The following is a 22,885-nucleotide window of genomic DNA, read 5'->3' on the forward strand; positions in this document are numbered from 1 at the left end:
CAGTGGTATCTACTACACTTTTTGATCATTTGTGTTTGAACAAGATAAAATTAGACCCATGTATGTTGTTTCCTCCTCTGTGCCTCCAGCGCGGTGTTCACATGGACCAACCTGCTGGTGGTGGTGGTGGAGCTGGATGGCTCGGAGCAGGAGGCCCTGGACCTGGTCCCCCTGGTCACCAACGTGGTGCTGGAGGAGCACTACCTGATTGTGGGTGTGGTGGTGGTGGTCGACATCGGCGTCATCCCCATCAACTCCCGCGGCGAGAAGCAGCGCATGCACCTGCGCGACGGCTTCCTGGCCGACCAGCTGGACCCCATCTATGTGGCTTACAACATGTAGCTCCCCCTGGTGGCTGAAAACGGAGGTGGATGAATAATTATTTAGAAAGATGCAAAGACTGACTGCTCCTAAGACTGAAAAGAATAAAAGCGGAGTCCAAGGCGGAGTTTTTGGCATAAGGGGAGGAAATAGTTGACTTTTTTTTGCCCTGAATATTGTCTCTCAGGCAGCACTTTATCGCAGGCTAAGTATCAAGTGGTTATGGTTAGCATTCAGCCAATGGTTTCAGTTTGAAAGCAGTGAGATTTGTGCTCAGCCTGAGAGGAAGCGCAGCCACTTCCTTACAGGGCAAGAAAGTAGTCCCCCATTTTTGCCGACTGTTTACTGAAAAGTGGCAATCGTGTGGCCCAGAGGCAGAAGAGGACAATCGCTAACATAGCAAAGATTCTGGCTTTTAAAGTACATTTGGCTCATTCTATATTTTCCCGTTAAGTATTTCAAGTTTTTTTTCTTCTTTGGTTTGCTATTAACATGTCCTCTACAAAAAAGTTAAGGCTATTTTTTGAAAAGGATATTTACACAAAAACAAAACAAACTGTGGCAAAAATGATATTTTTTGTTTTTACGATATCAACCATTACAAAAGTGTGAGATATGTTTTGATACGAGGGTGGGTCTCTGAGGAGGGGGGTGGGGGGGTGAATTGCAGCTGTCTTTCAATTTTACGATGAGGTACTAACCGTTTGTTTCATGTTAGCTTGTTTTTGTTTTTTTCACTTTTTTGTAAGCATAAGTGTTACGTTTGTTGTTGTTTTTTTTAAACTCAGCATTATTTTCAGAACCGTCCGTCCCAACTCAGCGGGAAATCAGTGCTAATTTTCATACACTAACAGCTGCAGCCTTTAACTCTGTTTATTTTTCCGTACAAACAAGCTTCGACTGAAGCAAAACAATACATAAATTCATATCATGTAAGTATGTACAAAAAGAAACTGATTTAATTTATTTTGTTTCTCTTTTAGAAGTATATGACGAGACGTTCAAGAATGTTTTGCTCTTGAATATTTGCTAATATAAAAAAAACAAAAAAGCATTGTATTATCTTGGGTGAAACGGACTCACATCAAGCATATTATGAAAAAATAGAAATATATGAGTATAGATTATATTAAAAGATGAGTTAAAGTATTCATCCCGGACAGAAGCAGTTCTACACACAATGCTTTTCATCTGTATGTTGGTCTGAAATGTTAAAGTCAGTCAAAAGGAAAACTATTGGAAGAACTGAAGAGTTTCATTCCTACTTCAATGAGTTCTGAACCAAAACTGACCAGTTTGGGGCATAAAAACATGAACGTTTAATAGATGAAGACTCTAAAAGTTTTGACCTTTTTCCTCCAAAAACATTAGGACAGATGTTTTTTGATGAGTCATTCCTTAAAGTTGGTCATTTGTGCCTTGAGATTATAAATTATTTCTCAAATTTCTAATTGGTGCACTCTGTTTATCTATTTAATTCTCTCAGTTTATTAATTTACATGATAATAAAACTGCATAATTTGCTTGTTCTGCTTTCTCATGTGGAGGGCAGCTCTAAGATTTCACCTCGCTCAGCCAGAAATTTAATCAATCTTAAAATTATTTAAATTGACTTAATTTATGAACTGATGATGTCTGTAATATCAGGGGTTTTATTAGGTTAGAATAATGTGCAGAAAACTGCAGCAAAAGCACCATTAAAGGCAGTGAACAAAACTAATGCCAGTTGATAAATGTGGGATTTAAAATATGTTTAAAATTAACTCTGCAAATGTTTTTTAAGGAAAGAAATGCATTTGTTAAATGTCAAGGATACAAGAAATCACAGATTATCTGTAAGTTTAATGGTTTTAAAGATAATTTAGATGTTTTAAATGCCTATTTTCAGGAGCTTTTATTGTATATTTTTCCAGGTTTTGGTTCAGTGACACCATGTTGTTTAACAGCCAAAATCCAAAGAATATCACTGTATGTCTATGAATTTAAAGAAAACCTCAGTACATTAAATACACAGTTTATGTAATTTGAGGAAATAGTTTGTAATTTAGGATCACAAATCTAATTTTAAGAGATCCTGAACTAAGCTCTGTAACCTTACTTTCTTTGCTGTTAAGACACATTAACTGATTTTGGACATTTGCTGACCTCTTGTGGTGACCAGATGGAATTGCAACAAGCATACGCTGGAATTTCTGATTCATTATAAAATTGAATTAATGTATGAACTCTTCATATATATCATGTTTATTAGGGAACAAACTGGTCTATGAAATGTCATAAATGGGAAATTCTCCAAAACTGATTACTGGAATGAAACTCCTCAGTTCAAACAGACCAACAGCAGCACCAGACATGTTTTTGTTGTAACACCTCCGGCTGGGAAAAAGGTGAATCCTCATCGACGCCTTTGAGTGCCCCCCGATTATGGCAGGTAGGCAGGCGAGCGGCCACTACTATTGTAAATATCAGAGTCAGAAGTCCCTCATATTTTTTACATGGACAGATCAATCAGGGCTCATTACAGTGATGTCACGACAGGAATAAAGACTGAAAACAGGAAGCAGAAGGTGAAAGGTGTTTTACCAGAGACCCTTTAACTCATTACAGAGCTGTGGAGGAGGTCAAAGGTCAGAGGAATATGACCTTCAGTCTGTGAAACGCGATTCAAGGTTTGATGCTTCTTGTCTTTGGCTGAGAATGTTCTAGTTTCAACACAAGGATTTTTTTTTTAAGATAAAGCACTTTCTTCACCGTTTGTTTCTCTTTCTTTTATCAGCAAAATGTATGTCCCCTGGTATGTTTTTTTTAAAGGTTTTAAAAATGTCTTATTTGAGTTGACATAAGTCTTTCAATTAAATAAATATTTCAACAATTTTGACAATAAAAACAAGTTTTTGTCTCATTTATTATTGTTTGTGCAACTGTTGTTTTTTTTTTAAATTTGTTGCAAGTTTTGTATCAGTTTATCAACAATAATAAAATTTTGATGCCTGAACTACAGTTTAGGTATCAAAATGGCCATAAAGGGAATTGCTAAGTTGAAATGATTCATTTTCTCCGTATTTATTAATATACTTAATTCTAACATTTGAGCATAATGTTTCTTTACAATAATAAAATAACTCATTCTCATTCAATAACATTTCCCGTGATGCTCTGACATGTATTAGACAACTTTACTTGTTTGTGATTGGACGAAACCCACGCCGACCGTTTGTCTGCGTCTGACGTCATCGAAATGCAGGGAGTGAAACTCCATTTTGCTCCACATTGAAGACGCCAACAAGCGCAGAAAATGCTGGTGTTCTGCTTTGCTTGTGATTGCTCTAATCGATCAAACCAAGGAATTACGAGACGTTTTTGTCGAGTATTACCAAAAGCTGCTGTTTATGAAGGGGGAAATGCAAGAAAGCGCCGTCAAATATAACTTCACCTGCCATTGGGAAGAGCGAAGTTGGATAATGCAAGGTAAGCTAGCTTACGTAGCTGTGTTTATGTGGCCTACTGTGCCTTCAGGAAACTTTGTATTGTTTTATTCTGGGATGGAGTTTGTACACTTGTGTTTTAACGACATGGGTGTTAGCCAGGCTAGGGTGCAGCTGTCTATAGCTTTTAGTGAGCGTCTTTTTACTCTTTCTCCCAGTGTTGGCTCCTGAGTCACTGACAAGACATGGAAGCTACTGACGATGCTAATTTATCCATAAAATGTCATGTGGATTAGTAGAGACATTTAAATACATAATAAAGAGGTGTGTATTATTTGTTTAACCTAATACAAACTGATGGTGACAGTGACTCTAAATCTATTAGAAAATATGCAGTTTTTTTCCGTAAAATGTTCATGTAGACACAATTAAAGTAGTTGCCCAGTGTATTACTTCAGTTTGAGCCATTTGGTCACAAGACATGGAAGTTACTGGAAAGGTGCAGGTTTGTCGACATGAATATTTATATAACCTAGAAAATGCACTGAAATATGAAAGAAGGAGTCTGGTATGGATTTTGAGACACTGAAACACAACATTGAAGCCGCTGAGTTGGGTAAATGTATATTTGTAGGTTGCTTTGTAGATTCTTACTTTGTTACATTGTTTGTATTGTTCAAGGCAGCGGCATACTTGTGGACACGATGCTAACTTAGCTTTTCAGTTACTGAAGCAGTTATTTTTTAAATCTTGATCATCTGACCCGTGTCAACACATAAACTGAGGTTGTAAGGACTGATTGCTGATAGTAGTTGCTGACTTTGTTTAAATATGGCGGATTGTTATTTTATGGGATGCCGTTGGTCGGACGATTTAGCTAAACTAGCTAACATGCGCTAACGCCAGTTGTCACCTGTTTCTGTCTCTTTCATCATGATTGCTTCAGTGATTAATATTTATATTATAACATTTACAAAGAGAGACCCAACAGTTCCAACCATGAGCAGCACTAAGTGACAGTGAAAAGTAAAAACTTTTAAGATGCAGAAAGCTCGAGCAGAACCAGGCTCATAGTGGGTGGCTGTCTATTTCAACGGGTTGGGTTGAGATAGTTGATAGACACACAATCAGTTATCATTTTAGTTACATTTTCCCCAAATATTTGTTGTTGTTGGTTCTTCAGGAAGATAATTATCTTATCTTCAGGAGGCGATGATAGTCAACTTCTCTGAAACATTCCTCTAATGTTTGTTAAATGTTCTGTTTCAGCTGTCATGTTGAATATTTCTGTGTTTTCATGGTTAAACTGTTGATGTGGAATCGGTAGTAGTATATTGATCATATTCCTTTGTATGTTTCTCTTTGATTTCCTCCAGGTGTCACCACTTTGTCCATGACATTGTCCATGATTGCAGAGACATGGTCCATGATTGGAGAGACATTGTTGAGGATGAGGGAGACATCGTCCACGATCAGAGACGTTGTCCATCGTCGCAGCGACCTTGTCAAAGATGAGAGAGACGTTGTCCATGATCAGAGACATTGTCCCATGCTTCGCAGAGCTCTGCGCAAGAATTGGTAGTGACACTGTGGTTCCTCGATTCGACGGCATGACCGCGATCATGGAGACATTTGTCGATGATCACAGAGACACCGTCTATGATCTCAGAGACATCGTCCACGATCACCAAGACATTGTCGATGATCGCAGAGACTTTGTCCATAATCTCAGAGACATTGTCCGCGATCACAGAGACGTAGTCCACGATCTCAGAGAGTCTTTGTACAATGAAGAAGTTCTGTGAGACAAGGACAGAGGCCTCCAGGTAATTCACCAACAGATTTACATCAACTGTCCAACACAGAGCACTGACATTAAACTGTTTATGTTCAGTATTGAATATATCGGAAAAGTGTAATCATAAAAGTAATTGATCATTTTCCTTTGTATGTTCCTGTTTGATTTCCTCCAGGTGTCACCACTTCGTCCACAATCGCAAAGACATGGTCCATGATCGGAGAGACATTGTTGAGGATGAGGGAGACATCGTCCACGATCGGAGACATTGTCCATGACTCGTGGTGACTCGGTCCCCGATTAGTCGGCATTGCCGGCGTTCAGAGACATTGTCGATGATCGCAGAGACTTTGTCCATAATCTCAGAGACATTGTCCACGATCAGAGAGACGTAGTCCACAATCTCAGAGACGTCCACGATCACAGAGACATGGTCCATGATCGGAGAGACATTGTTGAGGATGAGGGAGACATCGTCCACGATCAGAGACGTTGTCTGTGATCGCAGAGACCTTGTCAAAGATGAAAGAGACGTTGTCCATGATCAGAGACATTGTCGCTGCTTCGCAGAGCTCTGTACAAGAATCGGTAGTGACACTGTGGTTCCTCGATTCGACGGCATGACCGCGATCAGCTGGCATTGTTAATGGTCACAGAGAAACAGTCTATCATCTTAGAGACATCGTCCACAATCACAGACACATTGTCAATGATCGCAGAGACTTTGTCTATAATCTCAGAGACATTGTCCGCGATTACAGAGACGTAGTCCACGATCACAGAGAGTCTTTGTACAATGAAGAAGTTCTGTGAGACCAGGACAGAGGCCTCCAGGTAATTCACCAACAGATTTACATCAACTGTCCAACACACAGCACTGACATTAAACTGTTTATGTTCAGTAGTCAGTATATCAGAAAAATGTAACAATAGAAGTAATCTGCAATATAAAAATAATGAATAAGTAACCTGTATTAATAGAAGTAACGTAAAAGTAATTAGTAACACCAGAAGTAGTATGAAATAATTCACAGTATTAAGACATCAAAAACTGTCAAAAAAGTCATAATGTAGTAAGACATTAAAAACGTCATAGTATAGTATGGTGTCTAGACCGTACTCAGCACCAGGCGACAGTGGCAAGAAAAAACTTTCTTTAAGGGGCAGAAACCTTGAACAGAACCAGACTCAGGGTGGGCAGCCATCTGCCTCAACTGGTTGAGTGGTATAGTGAAGTATCAAAAATGTTGTGTAAATATGATAGTATAGTAAGGAAAGACAATGTCTTAGTAGGATAAGGTATAAACATGTTTTGTTAAATGCTCTGGTTCAGCTGTAATGTTGAATATATCTCTGTGTTTTCATGGTTAAACTGTTGATGAGGAATAGGTAGTAGTGTATTAATCATTTCCCTTTGTATGTTTCTCTTTGATTTCCTCCAGGTGTCACCACTTTGTCCATGACATCGTCCATGATAGCAGAGACATGGTCCATGATCGGAGAGACATTGTTGAGGATGAGGGAGACATCGTCCACGATCGGAGACATTGTCCATGACTCGTGGTGACTCGGTCCCCGATTAGTCGGCATTGCTGGCGTTCAGAGACATTGTCGATGATCGCAGAGACTTTGTCCATAATCTCAGAGACATTGTCCGCGATCACAGAGACGTAGTCCACGATCTCAGAGAGTCTTTGTACAATGAAGAAGTTCTGTGAGACAAGGACAGAGGCCTCCAGGTAATTCACCAACAGATTTACATCAACTGTCCAACACAGAGCACTGACATTAAACTGTTTATGTTCAGTATTGAATATATCGGAAAAGTGTAATCATAAAAGTAATTGATCATTTTCCTTTGTATGTTTCTCTTTGATTTCCTCCAGGTGTCACCACTTCGTCCACAATCGCAAAGACATGGTCCATGATCGGAGAGACATTGTTGAGGATGAGGGAGACATCGTCCATGATCGGAGACATTGTCCATGACTCGTGGTGACTCGGTCCCCGATTAGTCGGCATTGCTGGCGTTCAGAGACATTGTCAATGATCGCAGAGACTTTGTCCATAATCTCAGAGACATTGTCCGCGATCAGAGAGACGTAGTCCACGATCTCAGAGACGTCCACGATCACAGAGACATGGTCCATGATCGGAGAGACATTGTTGAGGATGAGGGAGACATCGTCCACGATCAGAGACGTTGTCTGTGATCGCAGAGACCTTGTCAAAGATGAAAGAGACGTTGTCCATGATCAGAGACATTGTCGCTGCTTCGCAGAGCTCTGTACAAGAATCGGTAGTGACACTGTGGTTCCTCGATTCGACGGCATGACCGCGATCAGCTGGCATTGTTAATGGTCACAGAGAAACAGTCTATCATCAGAGACTTGGTCCACGATCACAGACACATTGTCAATGATTTGCAGAGACTTTGTCTATAATCTCAGAGACATTGTCCGCGATTACAGAGACGTAGTCCACGATCACAGAGAGTCTTTGTACAATGAAGAAGCTCTGTGAGACCAGGACGGAGGCCTCCAGGTAATTCACCAACAGATTTACATCAACTGTCCAACACAGAGCACTGACATTAAACTGTTTATGTTCAGTAGTCAGTATATCAGAAAAATGTAACAATAGAAGTAATCTGCAATATAAAAATAATGAATAAGTAACCTGTATTAATAGAAGTAACGTAAAAGTAATTAGTAACACTAGAAGTAGTATGAAATAATTCACAGTATTAAGACATCAAAAACTGTCAAAAAAGTCATAATGTAGTAAGACATTAAAAACGTCATAGTATAGTATGGTGTCTAGACCGTACTCAGCACCAGGCGACAGTGGCAAGAAAAAACTTTCTTTAAGGGGCAGAAACCTTGAACAGAACCAGACTCAGGGTGGGCAGCCATCTGCCTCAACTGGTTGAGTGGTATAGTGAAGTATCAAAAATGTTGTGTAAATATGATAGTATAGTAAGGAAAGACAATGTCTTAGTAGGATAAGGTATAAACATGTTTTGTTAAATGCTCTGGTTCAGCTGTAATGTTGAATATTTCTCTGTGTTTTCATGGTTAAACTGTTGATGAGGAATAGGTAGTAGTGTATTAATCATTTCCCTTTGTATGTTTCTCTTTGATTTCCTCCAGGTGTCACCACTTTGTCCATGACATCGTCCATGATTGCAGAGACATGGTCCATGATCGGAGAGACATTGTTGAGGATGAGGGAGACATCGTCCACGATCGGAGACATTGTCCATGACTCGTGGTGACTCGGTCCCCGATTAGTCGGCATTGCTGGCGTTCAGAGACATTGTCGATGATCGCAGAGACTTTGTCCATAATCTCAGAGACATTGTCCGCGATCACAGAGACGTAGTCCACGATCTCAGAGAGTCTTTGTACAATGAAGAAGTTCTGTGAGACAAGGACAGAGGCCTCCAGGTAATTCACCAACAGATTTACATCAACTGTCCAACACAGAGCACTGACATTAAACTGTTTATGTTCAGTATTGAATATATCGGAAAAGTGTAATCATAAAAGTAATTGATCATTTTCCTTTGTATGTTCCTGTTTGATTTCCTCCAGGTGTCACCACTTCGTCCACAATCGCAAAGACATGGTCCATGATCGGAGAGACATTGTTGAGGATGAGGGAGACATCGTCCACGATCGGAGACATTGTCCATGACTCGTGGTGACTCGGTCCCCGATTAGTCGGCATTGCCGGCGTTCAGAGACATTGTCGATGATCGCAGAGACTTTGTCCATAATCTCAGAGACATTGTCCACGATCAGAGAGACGTAGTCCACAATCTCAGAGACGTCCACGATCACAGAGACATGGTCCATGATCGGAGAGACATTGTTGAGGATGAGGGAGACATCGTCCACGATCAGAGACGTTGTCTGTGATCGCAGAGACCTTGTCAAAGATGAAAGAGACGTTGTCCATGATCAGAGACATTGTCGCTGCTTCGCAGAGCTCTGTACAAGAATCGGTAGTGACACTGTGGTTCCTCGATTCGACGGCATGACCGCGATCAGCTGGCATTGTTAATGGTCACAGAGAAACAGTCTATCATCTTAGAGACATCGTCCACAATCACAGACACATTGTCAATGATCGCAGAGACTTTGTCTATAATCTCAGAGACATTGTCCGCGATTACAGAGACGTAGTCCACGATCACAGAGAGTCTTTGTACAATGAAGAAGTTCTGTGAGACCAGGACAGAGGCCTCCAGGTAATTCACCAACAGATTTACATCAACTGTCCAACACACAGCACTGACATTAAACTGTTTATGTTCAGTAGTCAGTATATCAGAAAAATGTAACAATAGAAGTAATCTGCAATATAAAAATAATGAATAAGTAACCTGTATTAATAGAAGTAACGTAAAAGTAATTAGTAACACCAGAAGTAGTATGAAATAATTCACAGTATTAAGACATCAAAAACTGTCAAAAAAGTCATAATGTAGTAAGACATTAAAAACGTCATAGTATAGTATGGTGTCTAGACCGTACTCAGCACCAGGCGACAGTGGCAAGAAAAAACTTTCTTTAAGGGGCAGAAACCTTGAACAGAACCAGACTCAGGGTGGGCAGCCATCTGCCTCAACTGGTTGAGTGGTATAGTGAAGTATCAAAAATGTTGTGTAAATATGATAGTATAGTAAGGAAAGACAATGTCTTAGTAGGATAAGGTATAAACATGTTTTGTTAAATGCTCTGGTTCAGCTGTAATGTTGAATATATCTCTGTGTTTTCATGGTTAAACTGTTGATGAGGAATAGGTAGTAGTGTATTAATCATTTCCCTTTGTATGTTTCTCTTTGATTTCCTCCAGGTGTCACCACTTTGTCCATGACATCGTCCATGATAGCAGAGACATGGTCCATGATCGGAGAGACATTGTTGAGGATGAGGGAGACATCGTCCACGATCGGAGACATTGTCCATGACTCGTGGTGACTCGGTCCCCGATTAGTCGGCATTGCTGGCGTTCAGAGACATTGTCGATGATCGCAGAGACTTTGTCCATAATCTCAGAGACATTGTCCGCGATCACAGAGACGTAGTCCACGATCTCAGAGAGTCTTTGTACAATGAAGAAGTTCTGTGAGACAAGGACAGAGGCCTCCAGGTAATTCACCAACAGATTTACATCAACTGTCCAACACAGAGCACTGACATTAAACTGTTTATGTTCAGTATTGAATATATCGGAAAAGTGTAATCATAAAAGTAATTGATCATTTTCCTTTGTATGTTTCTCTTTGATTTCCTCCAGGTGTCACCACTTCGTCCACAATCGCAAAGACATGGTCCATGATCGGAGAGACATTGTTGAGGATGAGGGAGACATCGTCCATGATCGGAGACATTGTCCATGACTCGTGGTGACTCGGTCCCCGATTAGTCGGCATTGCTGGCGTTCAGAGACATTGTCAATGATCGCAGAGACTTTGTCCATAATCTCAGAGACATTGTCCACGATCAGAGAGACGTAGTCCACGATCTCAGAGACGTCCACGATCACAGAGACATGGTCCATGATCGGAGAGACATTGTTGAGGATGAGGGAGACATCGTCCACGATCAGAGACGTTGTCTGTGATCGCAGAGACCTTGTCAAAGATGAAAGAGACGTTGTCCATGATCAGAGACATTGTCGCTGCTTCGCAGAGCTCTGTACAAGAATCGGTAGTGACACTGTGGTTCCTCGATTCGACGGCATGACCGCGATCAGCTGGCATTGTTAATGGTCACAGAGAAACAGTCTATCATCAGAGACTTGGTCCACGATCACAGACACATTGTCAATGATTTGCAGAGACTTTGTCTATAATCTCAGAGACATTGTCCGCGATTACAGAGACGTAGTCCACGATCACAGAGAGTCTTTGTACAATGAAGAAGCTCTGTGAGACCAGGACAGAGGCCTCCAGGTAATTCACCAACAGATTTACATCAACTGTCCAACACACAGCACTGACATTAAACTGTTTATGTTCAGTAGTCAGTATATCAGAAAAATGTAACAATAGAAGTAATCTGCAATATAAAAATAATGAATAAGTAACCTGTATTAATAGAAGTAACGTAAAAGTAATTAGTAACACCAGAAGTAGTATGAAATAATTCACAGTATTAAGACATCAAAAACTGTCAAAAAAGTCATAATGTAGTAAGACATTAAAAAAGTCATAGTATAGTATGGTGTCTAGACCGTACTCAGCACCAGGCGACAGTGGCAAGAAAAAACTTTCTTTAAGGGGCAGAAACCTTGAACAGAACCAGACTCAGGGTGGGCAGCCATCTGCCTCAACTGGTTGAGTGGTATAGTGAAGTATCAAAAATGTTGTGTAAATATGATAGTATAGTAAGGAAAGACAATGTCTTAGTAGGATAAGGTATAAACATGTTTTGTTAAATGCTCTGGTTCAGCTGTAATGTTGAATATTTCTCTGTGTTTTCATGGTTAAACTGTTGATGAGGAATAGGTAGTAGTGTATTAATCATTTCCCTTTGTATGTTTCTCTTTGATTTCCTCCAGGTGTCACCACTTTGTCCATGACATCGTCCATGATTGCAGAGACATGGTCCATGATCGGAGAGACATTGTTGAGGATGAGGGAGACATCGTCCACGATCGGAGACATTGTCCATGACTCGTGGTGACTCGGTCCCCGATAAGTCGGCATTGCTGGCGTTCAGAGACATTGTCGATGATCGCAGAGACTTTGTCCATAATCTCAGAGACATTGTCCGCGATCAGAGAGACGTAGTCCACGATCTCAGAGACGTCCACGATCACAGAGACATGGTCCATGATCGGAGAGACATTGTTGAGGATGAGGGAGCCATCGTCCACGATCAGAGACGTTGTCTGGGATCGCAGAGACCTTGTCAAAGATGAAAGAGACGTTGTCCATGATCAGAGACATTGTCGCTGCTTCGCAGAGCTCTGTACAAGAATCGGTAGTGACACTGTGGTTCCTCGATTCGACGGCATGACCGCGATCAGCTGGCATTGTTAATGGTCACAGAGAAACAGTCTATCATCTTAGAGACATCGTCCACGATCACAGACACATTGTCAATGATCGCAGAGACTTTGTCTATAATCTCAGAGACATTGTCCGCGATTACAGAGACGTAGTCCACGATCACAGAGAGTCTTTGTACAATGAAGAAGTTCTGTGAGACCAGGACGGAGGCCTCCAGGTAATTCACCAACAGATTTACATCAACTGTCCAACACACAGCACTGACATTAAACTGTTTATGTTCAGTAGTCAGTATATCAGAAAAATGTAACAATAGAAGTAATCTGCAATATAAAAATAATGAATAAGTAACCTGTATTAATAGAAGTAACGTAAAAGTAATTAGTAACACTAGAAGTAGTATGAAATAATTCACAGTATTAAGACATCAAAAACTGTCAAAAAAGTCATAATGTAGTAAGACATTAAAAACGTCATAGTATAGTATGGTGTCTAGACCGTACTCAGCACCAGGCGACAGTGGCAAGAAAAAACTTTCTTTAAGGGGCAGAAACCTTGAACAGAACCAGACTCAGGGTGGGCAGCCATCTGCCTCAACTGGTTGAGTGGTATAGTGAAGTATCAAAAATGTTGTGTAAATATGATAGTATAGTAAGGAAAGACAATGTCTTAGTAGGATAAGGTATAAACATGTTTTGTTAAATGCTCTGGTTCAGCTGTAATGTTGAATATTTCTCTGTGTTTTCATGGTTAAACTGTTGATGAGGAATAGGTAGTAGTGTATTAATCATTTCCCTTTGTATGTTTCTCTTTGATTTCCTCCAGGTGTCACCACTTTGTCCATGACATCGTCCATGATTGCAGAGACATGGTCCATGATCGGAGAGACATTGTTGAGGATGAGGGAGACATCGTCCACGATCGGAGACATTGTCCATGACTCGTGGTGACTCGGTCCCCGATAAGTCGGCATTGCTGGCGTTCAGAGACATTGTCGATGATCGCAGAGACTTTGTCCATAATCTCAGAGACATTGTCCGCGATCAGAGAGACGTAGTCCACGATCTCAGAGACGTCCACGATCACAGAGACATGGTCCATGATCGGAGAGACATTGTTGAGGATGAGGGAGACATCGTCCACGATCAGAGACGTTGTCTGGGATCGCAGAGACCTTGTCAAAGATGAAAGAGACGTTGTCCATGATCAGAGACATTGTCGCTGCTTCGCAGAGCTCTGTACAAGAATCGGTAGTGACACTGTGGTTCCTCGATTCGACGGCATGACCGCGATCAGCTGGCATTGTTAATGGTCACAGAGAAACAGTCTATCATCTTAGAGACATCGTCCACGATCACAGACACATTGTCAATGATCGCAGAGACTTTGTCTATAATCTCAGAGACATTGTCCGCGATTACAGAGACGTAGTCCACGATCACAGAGAGTCTTTGTACAATGAAGAAGTTCTGTGAGACCAGGACGGAGGCCTCCAGGTAATTCACCAACAGATTTACATCAACTGTCCAACACAGAGCACTGACATTAAACTGTTTATGTTCAGTAGTCAGTATATCAGAAAAATGTAACAATAGAAGTAATCTGCAATATAAAAATAATGAATAAGTAACCTGTATTAATAGAAGTAACGTAAAAGTAATTAGTAACACTAGAAGTAGTATGAAATAATTCACAGTATTAAGACATCAAAAACTGTCAAAAAAGTCATAATGTAGTAAGACATTAAAAACGTCATAGTATAGTATGGTGTCTAGACCGTACTCAGCACCAGGCGACAGTGGCAAGAAAAAACTTTCTTTAAGGGGCAGAAACCTTGAACAGAACCAGACTCAGGGTGGGCAGCCATCTGCCTCAACTGGTTGAGTGGTATAGTGAAGTATCAAAAATGTTGTGTAAATATGATAGTATAGTAAGGAAAGACAATGTCTTAGTAGGATAAGGTATAAACATGTTTTGTTAAATGCTCTGGTTCAGCTGTAATGTTGAATATTTCTCTGTGTTTTCATGGTTAAACTGTTGATGAGGAATAGGTAGTAGTGTATTAATCATTTCCCTTTGTATGTTTCTCTTTGATTTCCTCCAGGTGTCACCACTTTGTCCATGACATCGTCCATGATTGCAGAGACATGGTCCATGATCGGAGAGACATTGTTGAGGATGAGGGAGACATCGTCCACGATCGGAGACATTGTCCATGACTCGTGGTGACTCGGTCCCCGATTAGTCGGCATTGCTGGCGTTCAGAGACATTGTCGATGATCGCAGAGACTTTGTCCATAATCTCAGAGACATTGTCCGCGATCACAGAGACGTAGTCCACGATCTCAGAGAGTCTTTGTACAATGAAGAAGTTCTGTGAGACAAGGACAGAGGCCTCCAGGTAATTCACCAACAGATTTACATCAACTGTCCAACACAGAGCACTGACATTAAACTGTTTATGTTCAGTATTGAATATATCGGAAAAGTGTAATCATAAAAGTAATTGATCATTTTCCTTTGTATGTTCCTGTTTGATTTCCTCCAGGTGTCACCACTTCGTCCACAATCGCAAAGACATGGTCCATGATCGGAGAGACATTGTTGAGGATGAGGGAGACATCGTCCACGATCGGAGACATTGTCCATGACTCGTGGTGACTCGGTCCCCGATTAGTCGGCATTGCCGGCGTTCAGAGACATTGTCGATGATCGCAGAGACTTTGTCCATAATCTCAGAGACATTGTCCGCGATCAGAGAGACGTAGTCCACGATCTCAGAGACGTCCACGATCACAGAGACATGGTCCATGATCGGAGAGACATTGTTGAGGATGAGGGAGACATCGTCCACGATCAGAGACGTTGTCTGGGATCGCAGAGACCTTGTCAAAGATGAAAGAGACGTTGTCCATGATCAGAGACATTGTCGCTGCTTCGCAGAGCTCTGTACAAGAATCGGTAGTGACACTGTGGTTCCTCGATTCGACGGCATGACCGCGATCAGCTGGCATTGTTAATGGTCACAGAGAAACAGTCTATCATCTTAGAGACATCGTCCACGATCACAGACACATTGTCAATGATCGCAGAGACTTTGTCTATAATCTCAGAGACATTGTCCGCGATTACAGAGACGTAGTCCACGATCACAGAGAGTCTTTGTACAATGAAGAAGTTCTGTGAGACCAGGACGGAGGCCTCCAGGTAATTCACCAACAGATTTACATCAACTGTCCAACACAGAGCACTGACATTAAACTGTTTATGTTCAGTAGTCAGTATATCAGAAAAATGTAACAATAGAAGTAATCTGCAATATAAAAATAATGAATAAGTAACCTGTATTAATAGAAGTAACGTAAAAGTAATTAGTAACACTAGAAGTAGTATGAAATAATTCACAGTATTAAGACATCAAAAACTGTCAAAAAAGTCATAATGTAGTAAGACATTAAAAACGTCATAGTATAGTATGGTGTCTAGACCGTACTCAGCACCAGGCGACAGTGGCAAGAAAAAACTTTCTTTAAGGGGCAGAAACCTTGAACAGAACCAGACTCAGGGTGGGCAGCCATCTGCCTCAACTGGTTGAGTGGTATAGTGAAGTATCAAAAATGTTGTGTAAATATGATAGTATAGTAAGGAAAGACAATGTCTTAGTAGGATAAGGTATAAACATGTTTTGTTAAATGCTCTGGTTCAGCTGTAATGTTGAATATTTCTCTGTGTTTTCATGGTTAAACTGTTGATGAGGAATAGGTAGTAGTGTATTAATCATTTCCCTTTGTATGTTTCTCTTTGATTTCCTCCAGGTGTCACCACTTTGTCCATGACATCGTCCATGATTGCAGAGACATGGTCCATGATCGGAGAGACATTGTTGAGGATGAGGGAGACATCGTCCACGATCGGAGACATTGTCCATGACTCGTGGTGACTCGGTCCCCGATTAGTCGGCATTGCTGGCGTTCAGAGACATTGTCGATGATCGCAGAGACTTTGTCCATAATCTCAGAGACATTGTCCGCGATCACAGAGACGTAGTCCACGATCTCAGAGAGTCTTTGTACAATGAAGAAGTTCTGTGAGACAAGGACAGAGGCCTCCAGGTAATTCACCAACAGATTTACATCAACTGTCCAACACAGAGCACTGACATTAAACTGTTTATGTTCAGTATTGAATATATCGGAAAAGTGTAATCATAAAAGTAATTGATCATTTTCCTTTGTATGTTCCTGTTTGATTTCCTCCAGGTGTCACCACTTCGTCCACAATCGCAAAGACATGGTCCATGATCGGAGAGACATTGTTGAGGATGAGGGAGACATCGTCCACGATCGGAGACATTGTCCATGACTCGTGGTGACTCGGTCCCCGATTAGTCGGCATTGCCGGCGTTCAGAGACATTGTCGATGATCGCAGAGACTTTGTCCATAATCTCAGAGACATTGTCCGCGATCAGAGAGACGTAGTCCACGATCTCAGAGACGTCCACGATCACAGAGACATGGTCCATGATCGGAGAGACATTGTTGAGGATGAGGGAGACATCGTCCACGATCAGAGACGTTGTCTGGGATCGCAGAGACCTTGTCAAAGATGAAAGAGACGTTGTCCATGATCAGAGACATTGTCGCTGCTTCGCAGAGCTCTGTACAAGAATCGGTAGTGACACTGTGGTTCCTCGATTCGACGGCATGACCGCGATCAGCTGGCATTGTTAATGGTCACAGAGAAACAGTCTATCATCTTAGAGACATCGTCCACGATCACAGACACATTGTCAATGATCGCAGAGACTTTGTCTATAATCTCAGAGACATTGTCCGCGATTACAGAGACGTAGTCCACGATCACAGAGAGTCTTTGTACAATGAAGAAGTTCTGTGAGACCAGGACGGAGGCCTCCAGGTAATTCACCAACAGATTTACATCAACTGTCCAACACACAGCACTGACATTAAACTGTTTATGTTCAGTAGTCAGTATATCAGAAAAATGTAACAATAGAAGTAATCTGCAATATAAAAATAATGAATAAGTAACCTGTATTAATAGAAGTAACGTAAAAGTAATTAGTAACACTAGAAGTAGTATGAAATAATTCACAGTATTAAGACATCAAAAACTGTCAAAAAAGTCATAATGTAGTAAGACATTAAAAACGTCATAGTATAGTATGGTGTCTAGACCGTACTCAGCACCAGGCGACAGTGGCAAGAAAAAACTTTCTTTAAGGGGCAGAAACCTTGAACAGAACCAGACTCAGGGTGGGCAGCCATCTGCCTCAACTGGTTGAGTGGTATAGTGAAGTATCAAAAATGTTGTGTAAATATGATAGTATAGTAAGGAAAGACAATGTCTTAGTAGGATAAGGTATAAACATGTTTTGTTAAATGCTCTGGTTCAGCTGTAATGTTGAATATTTCTCTGTGTTTTCATGGTTAAACTGTTGATGAGGAATAGGTAGTAGTGTATTAATCATTTCCCTTTGTATGTTTCTCTTTGATTTCCTCCAGGTGTCACCACTTTGTCCATGACATCGTCCATGATTGCAGAGACATGGTCCATGATCGGAGAGACATTGTTGAGGATGAGGGAGACATCGTCCACGATCGGAGACATTGTCCATGACTCGTGGTGACTCGGTCCCCGATAAGTCGGCATTGCTGGCGTTCAGAGACATTGTCGATGATCGCAGAGACTTTGTCCATAATCTCAGAGACATTGTCCGCGATCAGAGAGACGTAGTCCACGATCTCAGAGACGTCCACGATCACAGAGACATGGTCCATGATCGGAGAGACATTGTTGAGGATGAGGGAGACATCGTCCACGATCAGAGACGTTGTCTGGGATCGCAGAGACCTTGTCAAAGATGAAAGAGACGTTGTCCATGATCAGAGACATTGTCGCTGCTTCGCAGAGCTCTGTACAAGAATCGGTAGTGACACTGTGGTTCCTCGATTCGACGGCATGACCGCGATCAGCTGGCATTGTTAATGGTCACAGAGAAACAGTCTATCATCTTAGAGACATCGTCCACGATCACAGACACATTGTCAATGATCGCAGAGACTTTGTCTATAATCTCAGAGACATTGTCCGCGATTACAGAGACGTAGTCCACGATCACAGAGAGTCTTTGTACAATGAAGAAGTTCTGTGAGACCAGGACGGAGGCCTCCAGGTAATTCACCAACAGATTTACATCAACTGTCCAACACACAGCACTGACATTAAACTGTTTATGTTCAGTATTGAATATATCGGAAAAGTGTAATCATAAAAGTAATTGATCATTTTCCTTTGTATGTTTCTCTTTGATTTCCTCCAGGTGTCACCACTTCGTCCACAATCGCAAAGACATGGTCCATGATCGGAGAGACATTGTTGAGGATGAGGGAGACATCGTCCACGATCGGAGACATTGTCCATGACTCGTGGTGACTCGGTCCCCGATTAGTCGGCATTGCTGGCGTTCAGAGACATTGTCAATGATCGCAGAGACTTTGTCCATAATCTCAGAGACATTGTCCGCGATCAGAGAGACGTAGTCCACGATCTCAGAGACGTCCACGATCACAGAGACATGGTCCATGATCGGAGAGACATTGTTGAGGATGAGGGAGACATCGTCCACGATCAGAGACGTTGTCTGTGATCGCAGAGACCTTGTCAAAGATGAAAGAGACGTTGTCCATGATCAGAGACATTGTCGCTGCTTCGCAGAGCTCTGTACAAGAATCGGTAGTGACACTGTGGTTCCTCGATTCGACGGCATGACCGCGATCAGCTGGCATTGTTAATGGTCACAGAGAAACAGTCTATCATCAGAGACTTGGTCCACGATCACAGACACATTGTCAATGATTTGCAGAGACTTTGTCTATAATCTCAGAGACATTGTCCGCGATTACAGAGACGTAGTCCACGATCACAGAGAGTCTTTGTACAATGAAGAAGCTCTGTGAGACCAGGACAGAGGCCTCCAGGTAATTCACCAACAGATTTACATCAACTGTCCAACACAGAGCACTGACATTAAACTGTTTATGTTCAGTAGTCAGTATATCAGAAAAATGTAACAATAGAAGTAATCTGCAATATAAAAATAATGAATAAGTAACCTGTATTAATAGAAGTAACGTAAAAGTAATTAGTAACACTAGAAGTAGTATGAAATAATTCACAGTATTAAGACATCAAAAACTGTCAAAAAAGTCATAATGTAGTAAGACATTAAAAACGTCATAGTATAGTATGGTGTCTAGACCGTACTCAGCACCAGGCGACAGTGGCAAGAAAAAACTTTCTTTAAGGGGCAGAAACCTTGAACAGAACCAGACTCAGGGTGGGCAGCCATCTGCCTCAACTGGTTGAGTGGTATAGTGAAGTATCAAAAATGTTGTGTAAATATGATAGTATAGTAAGGAAAGACAATGTCTTAGTAGGATAAGGTATAAACATGTTTTGTTAAATGCTCTGGTTCAGCTGTAATGTTGAATATTTCTCTGTGTTTTCATGGTTAAACTGTTGATGAGGAATAGGTAGTAGTGTATTAATCATTTCCCTTTGTATGTTTCTCTTTGATTTCCTCCAGGTGTCACCACTTTGTCCATGACATCGTCCATGATTGCAGAGACATGGTCCATGATCGGAGAGACATTGTTGAGGATGAGGGAGACATCGTCCACGATCGGAGACATTGTCCATGACTCGTGGTGACTCGGTCCCCGATTAGTCGGCATTGCTGGCGTTCAGAGACATTGTCGATGATCGCAGAGACTTTGTCCATAATCTCAGAGACATTGTCCGCGATCACAGAGACGTAGTCCACGATCTCAGAGAGTCTTTGTACAATGAAGAAGTTCTGTGAGACAAGGACAGAGGCCTCCAGGTAATTCACCAACAGATTTACATCAACTGTCCAACACAGAGCACTGACATTAAACTGTTTATGTTCAGTATTGAATATATCAGAAAAGTGTAATCATAAAAGTAATTGATCATTTTCCTTTGTATGTTTCTCTTTGATTTCCTCCAGGTTTCACCATTTCGTCCACAATCGCAAAGACATGGTCCATGATCGGAGAGACATTGTTGAGGATGAGGGAGACATCGTCCATGATCGGAGACATTGTCCATGACTCGTGGTGACTCGGTCCCCGATTAGTCGGCATTGCTGGCGTTCAGAGACATTGTCAATGATCGCAGAGACTTTGTCCATAATCTCAGAGACATTGTCCGCGATCAGAGAGACGTAGTCCACGATCTCAGAGACGTCCACGATCACAGAGACATGGTCCATGATCGGAGAGACATTGTTGAGGATGAGGGAGACATCGTCCACGATCAGAGACGTTGTCTGTGATCGCAGAGACCTTGTCAAAGATGAAAGAGACGTTGTCCATGATCAGAGACATTGTCGCTGCTTCGCAGAGCTCTGTACAAGAATCGGTAGTGACACTGTGGTTCCTCGATTCGACGGCATGACCGCGATCAGCTGGCATTGTTAATGGTCACAGAGAAACAGTCTATCATCAGAGACTTGGTCCACGATCACAGACACATTGTCAATGATTTGCAGAGACTTTGTCTATAATCTCAGAGACATTGTCCGCGATTACAGAGACGTAGTCCACGATCACAGAGAGTCTTTGTACAATGAAGAAGCTCTGTGAGACCAGGACAGAGGCCTCCAGGTAATTCACCAACAGATTTACATCAACTGTCCAACACAGAGCACTGACATTAAACTGTTTATGTTCAGTAGTCAGTATATCAGAAAAATGTAACAATAGAAGTAATCTGCAATATAAAAATAATGAATAAGTAACCTGTATTAATAGAAGTAACGTAAAAGTAATTAGTAACACTAGAAGTAGTATGAAATAATTCACAGTATTAAGACATCAAAAACTGTCAAAAAAGTCATAATGTAGTAAGACATTAAAAACGTCATAGTATAGTATGGTGTCTAGACCGTACTCAGCACCAGGCGACAGTGGCAAGAAAAAACTTTCTTTAAGGGGCAGAAACCTTGAACAGAACCAGACTCAGGGTGGGCAGCCATCTGCCTCAACTGGTTGAGTGGTATAGTGAAGTATCAAAAATGTTGTGTAAATATGATAGTATAGTAAGGAAAGACAATGTCTTAGTAGGATAAGGTATAAACATGTTTTGTTAAATGCTCTGGTTCAGCTGTAATGTTGAATATTTCTCTGTGTTTTCATGGTTAAACTGTTGATGAGGAATAGGTAGTAGTGTATTAATCATTTCCCTTTGTATGTTTCTCTTTGATTTCCTCCAGGTGTCACCACTTTGTCCATGACATCGTCCATGATTGCAGAGACATGGTCCATGATCGGAGAGACATTGTTGAGGATGAGGGAGACATCGTCCACGATCGGAGACATTGTCCATGACTCGTGGTGACTCGGTCCCCGATTAGTCGGCATTGCTGGCGTTCAGAGACATTGTCGATGATCGCAGAGACTTTGTCCATAATCTCAGAGACATTGTCCGCGATCACAGAGACGTAGTCCACGATCTCAGAGAGTCTTTGTACAATGAAGAAGTTCTGTGAGACAAGGACAGAGGCCTCCAGGTAATTCACCAACAGATTTACATCAACTGTCCAACACAGAGCACTGACATTAAACTGTTTATGTTCAGTATTGAATATATCAGAAAAGTGTAATCATAAAAGTAATTGATCATTTTCCTTTGTATGTTTCTCTTTGATTTCCTCCAGGTTTCACCATTTCGTCCACAATCGCAAAGACATGGTCCATGATCGGAGAGACATTGTTGAGGATGAGGGAGACATCGTCCATGATCGGAGACATTGTCCATGACTCGTGGTGACTCGGTCCCCGATTAGTCGGCATTGCTGGCGTTCAGAGACATTGTCAATGATCGCAGAGACTTTGTCCATAATCTCAGAGACATTGTCCGCGATCAGAGAGACGTAGTCCACGATCTCAGAGACGTCCACGATCACAGAGACATGGTCCATGATCGGAGAGACATTGTTGAGGATGAGGGAGACATCGTCCACGATCAGAGACGTTGTCTGTGATCGCAGAGACCTTGTCAAAGATGAAAGAGACGTTGTCCATGATCAGAGACATTGTCGCTGCTTCGCAGAGCTCTGTACAAGAATCGGTAGTGACACTGTGGTTCCTCGATTCGACGGCATGACCGCGATCAGCTGGCATTGTTAATGGTCACAGAGAAACAGTCTATCATCAGAGACTTGGTCCACGATCACAGACACATTGTCAATGATTTGCAGAGACTTT

The 22,885-nt window shown here is 41.5% G+C and overlaps 1 protein-coding gene and 1 long non-coding RNA gene across 15 annotated transcripts in view; both read left to right on the forward strand.

Moving 5' to 3' along the window:
- The window catches only part of LOC108884788 (disco-interacting protein 2 homolog C), a 167,521-nt gene extending 164,296 nt beyond the window's left edge, over window positions 1–3,225 (forward strand). For all 6 annotated transcript variants that reach the window (XM_051069779.1, XM_018678874.2, XM_051069780.1 and 3 more), the window contains one exon: window positions 90–3,225. In XM_051069779.1, coding sequence (XP_050925736.1) covers window positions 90–342 — 253 coding nt within the window. In that variant the 3' untranslated portion in view covers window positions 343–3,225. The remainder of the gene's footprint in view (window positions 1–89) is intronic.
- Window positions 3,226–3,568: 343 nt separating this feature from the next.
- Window positions 3,569–19,569, forward strand: LOC127142347 (uncharacterized). Of its 9 annotated transcripts, XR_007812930.1 has the most exons (10): window positions 3,569–3,789; window positions 5,123–5,572; window positions 5,720–6,378; window positions 6,987–7,283; window positions 7,431–8,088; window positions 8,697–8,993; window positions 9,141–9,799; window positions 10,408–10,704; window positions 10,852–11,509; window positions 12,118–12,418. It is a non-coding gene; the product is annotated as an uncharacterized LOC127142347 (long non-coding RNA). The 9 variants fall into 9 exon arrangements; XR_007812934.1 differs by lacking the exons at window positions 10,852–11,509; window positions 12,118–12,418 and adding an exon at window positions 18,916–19,569; XR_007812931.1 differs by lacking the exons at window positions 10,408–10,704; window positions 10,852–11,509; window positions 12,118–12,418 and adding exons at window positions 14,676–14,972; window positions 18,916–19,569.
- The last annotated feature ends 3,316 nt before the right edge of the window (window positions 19,570–22,885 follow it).

Source organism: Lates calcarifer, linkage group LG4 (genome assembly GCF_001640805.2).
Source record: "Lates calcarifer isolate ASB-BC8 linkage group LG4, TLL_Latcal_v3, whole genome shotgun sequence".
Lineage (NCBI taxonomy): Eukaryota > Metazoa > Chordata > Actinopteri > Centropomidae > Lates > Lates calcarifer.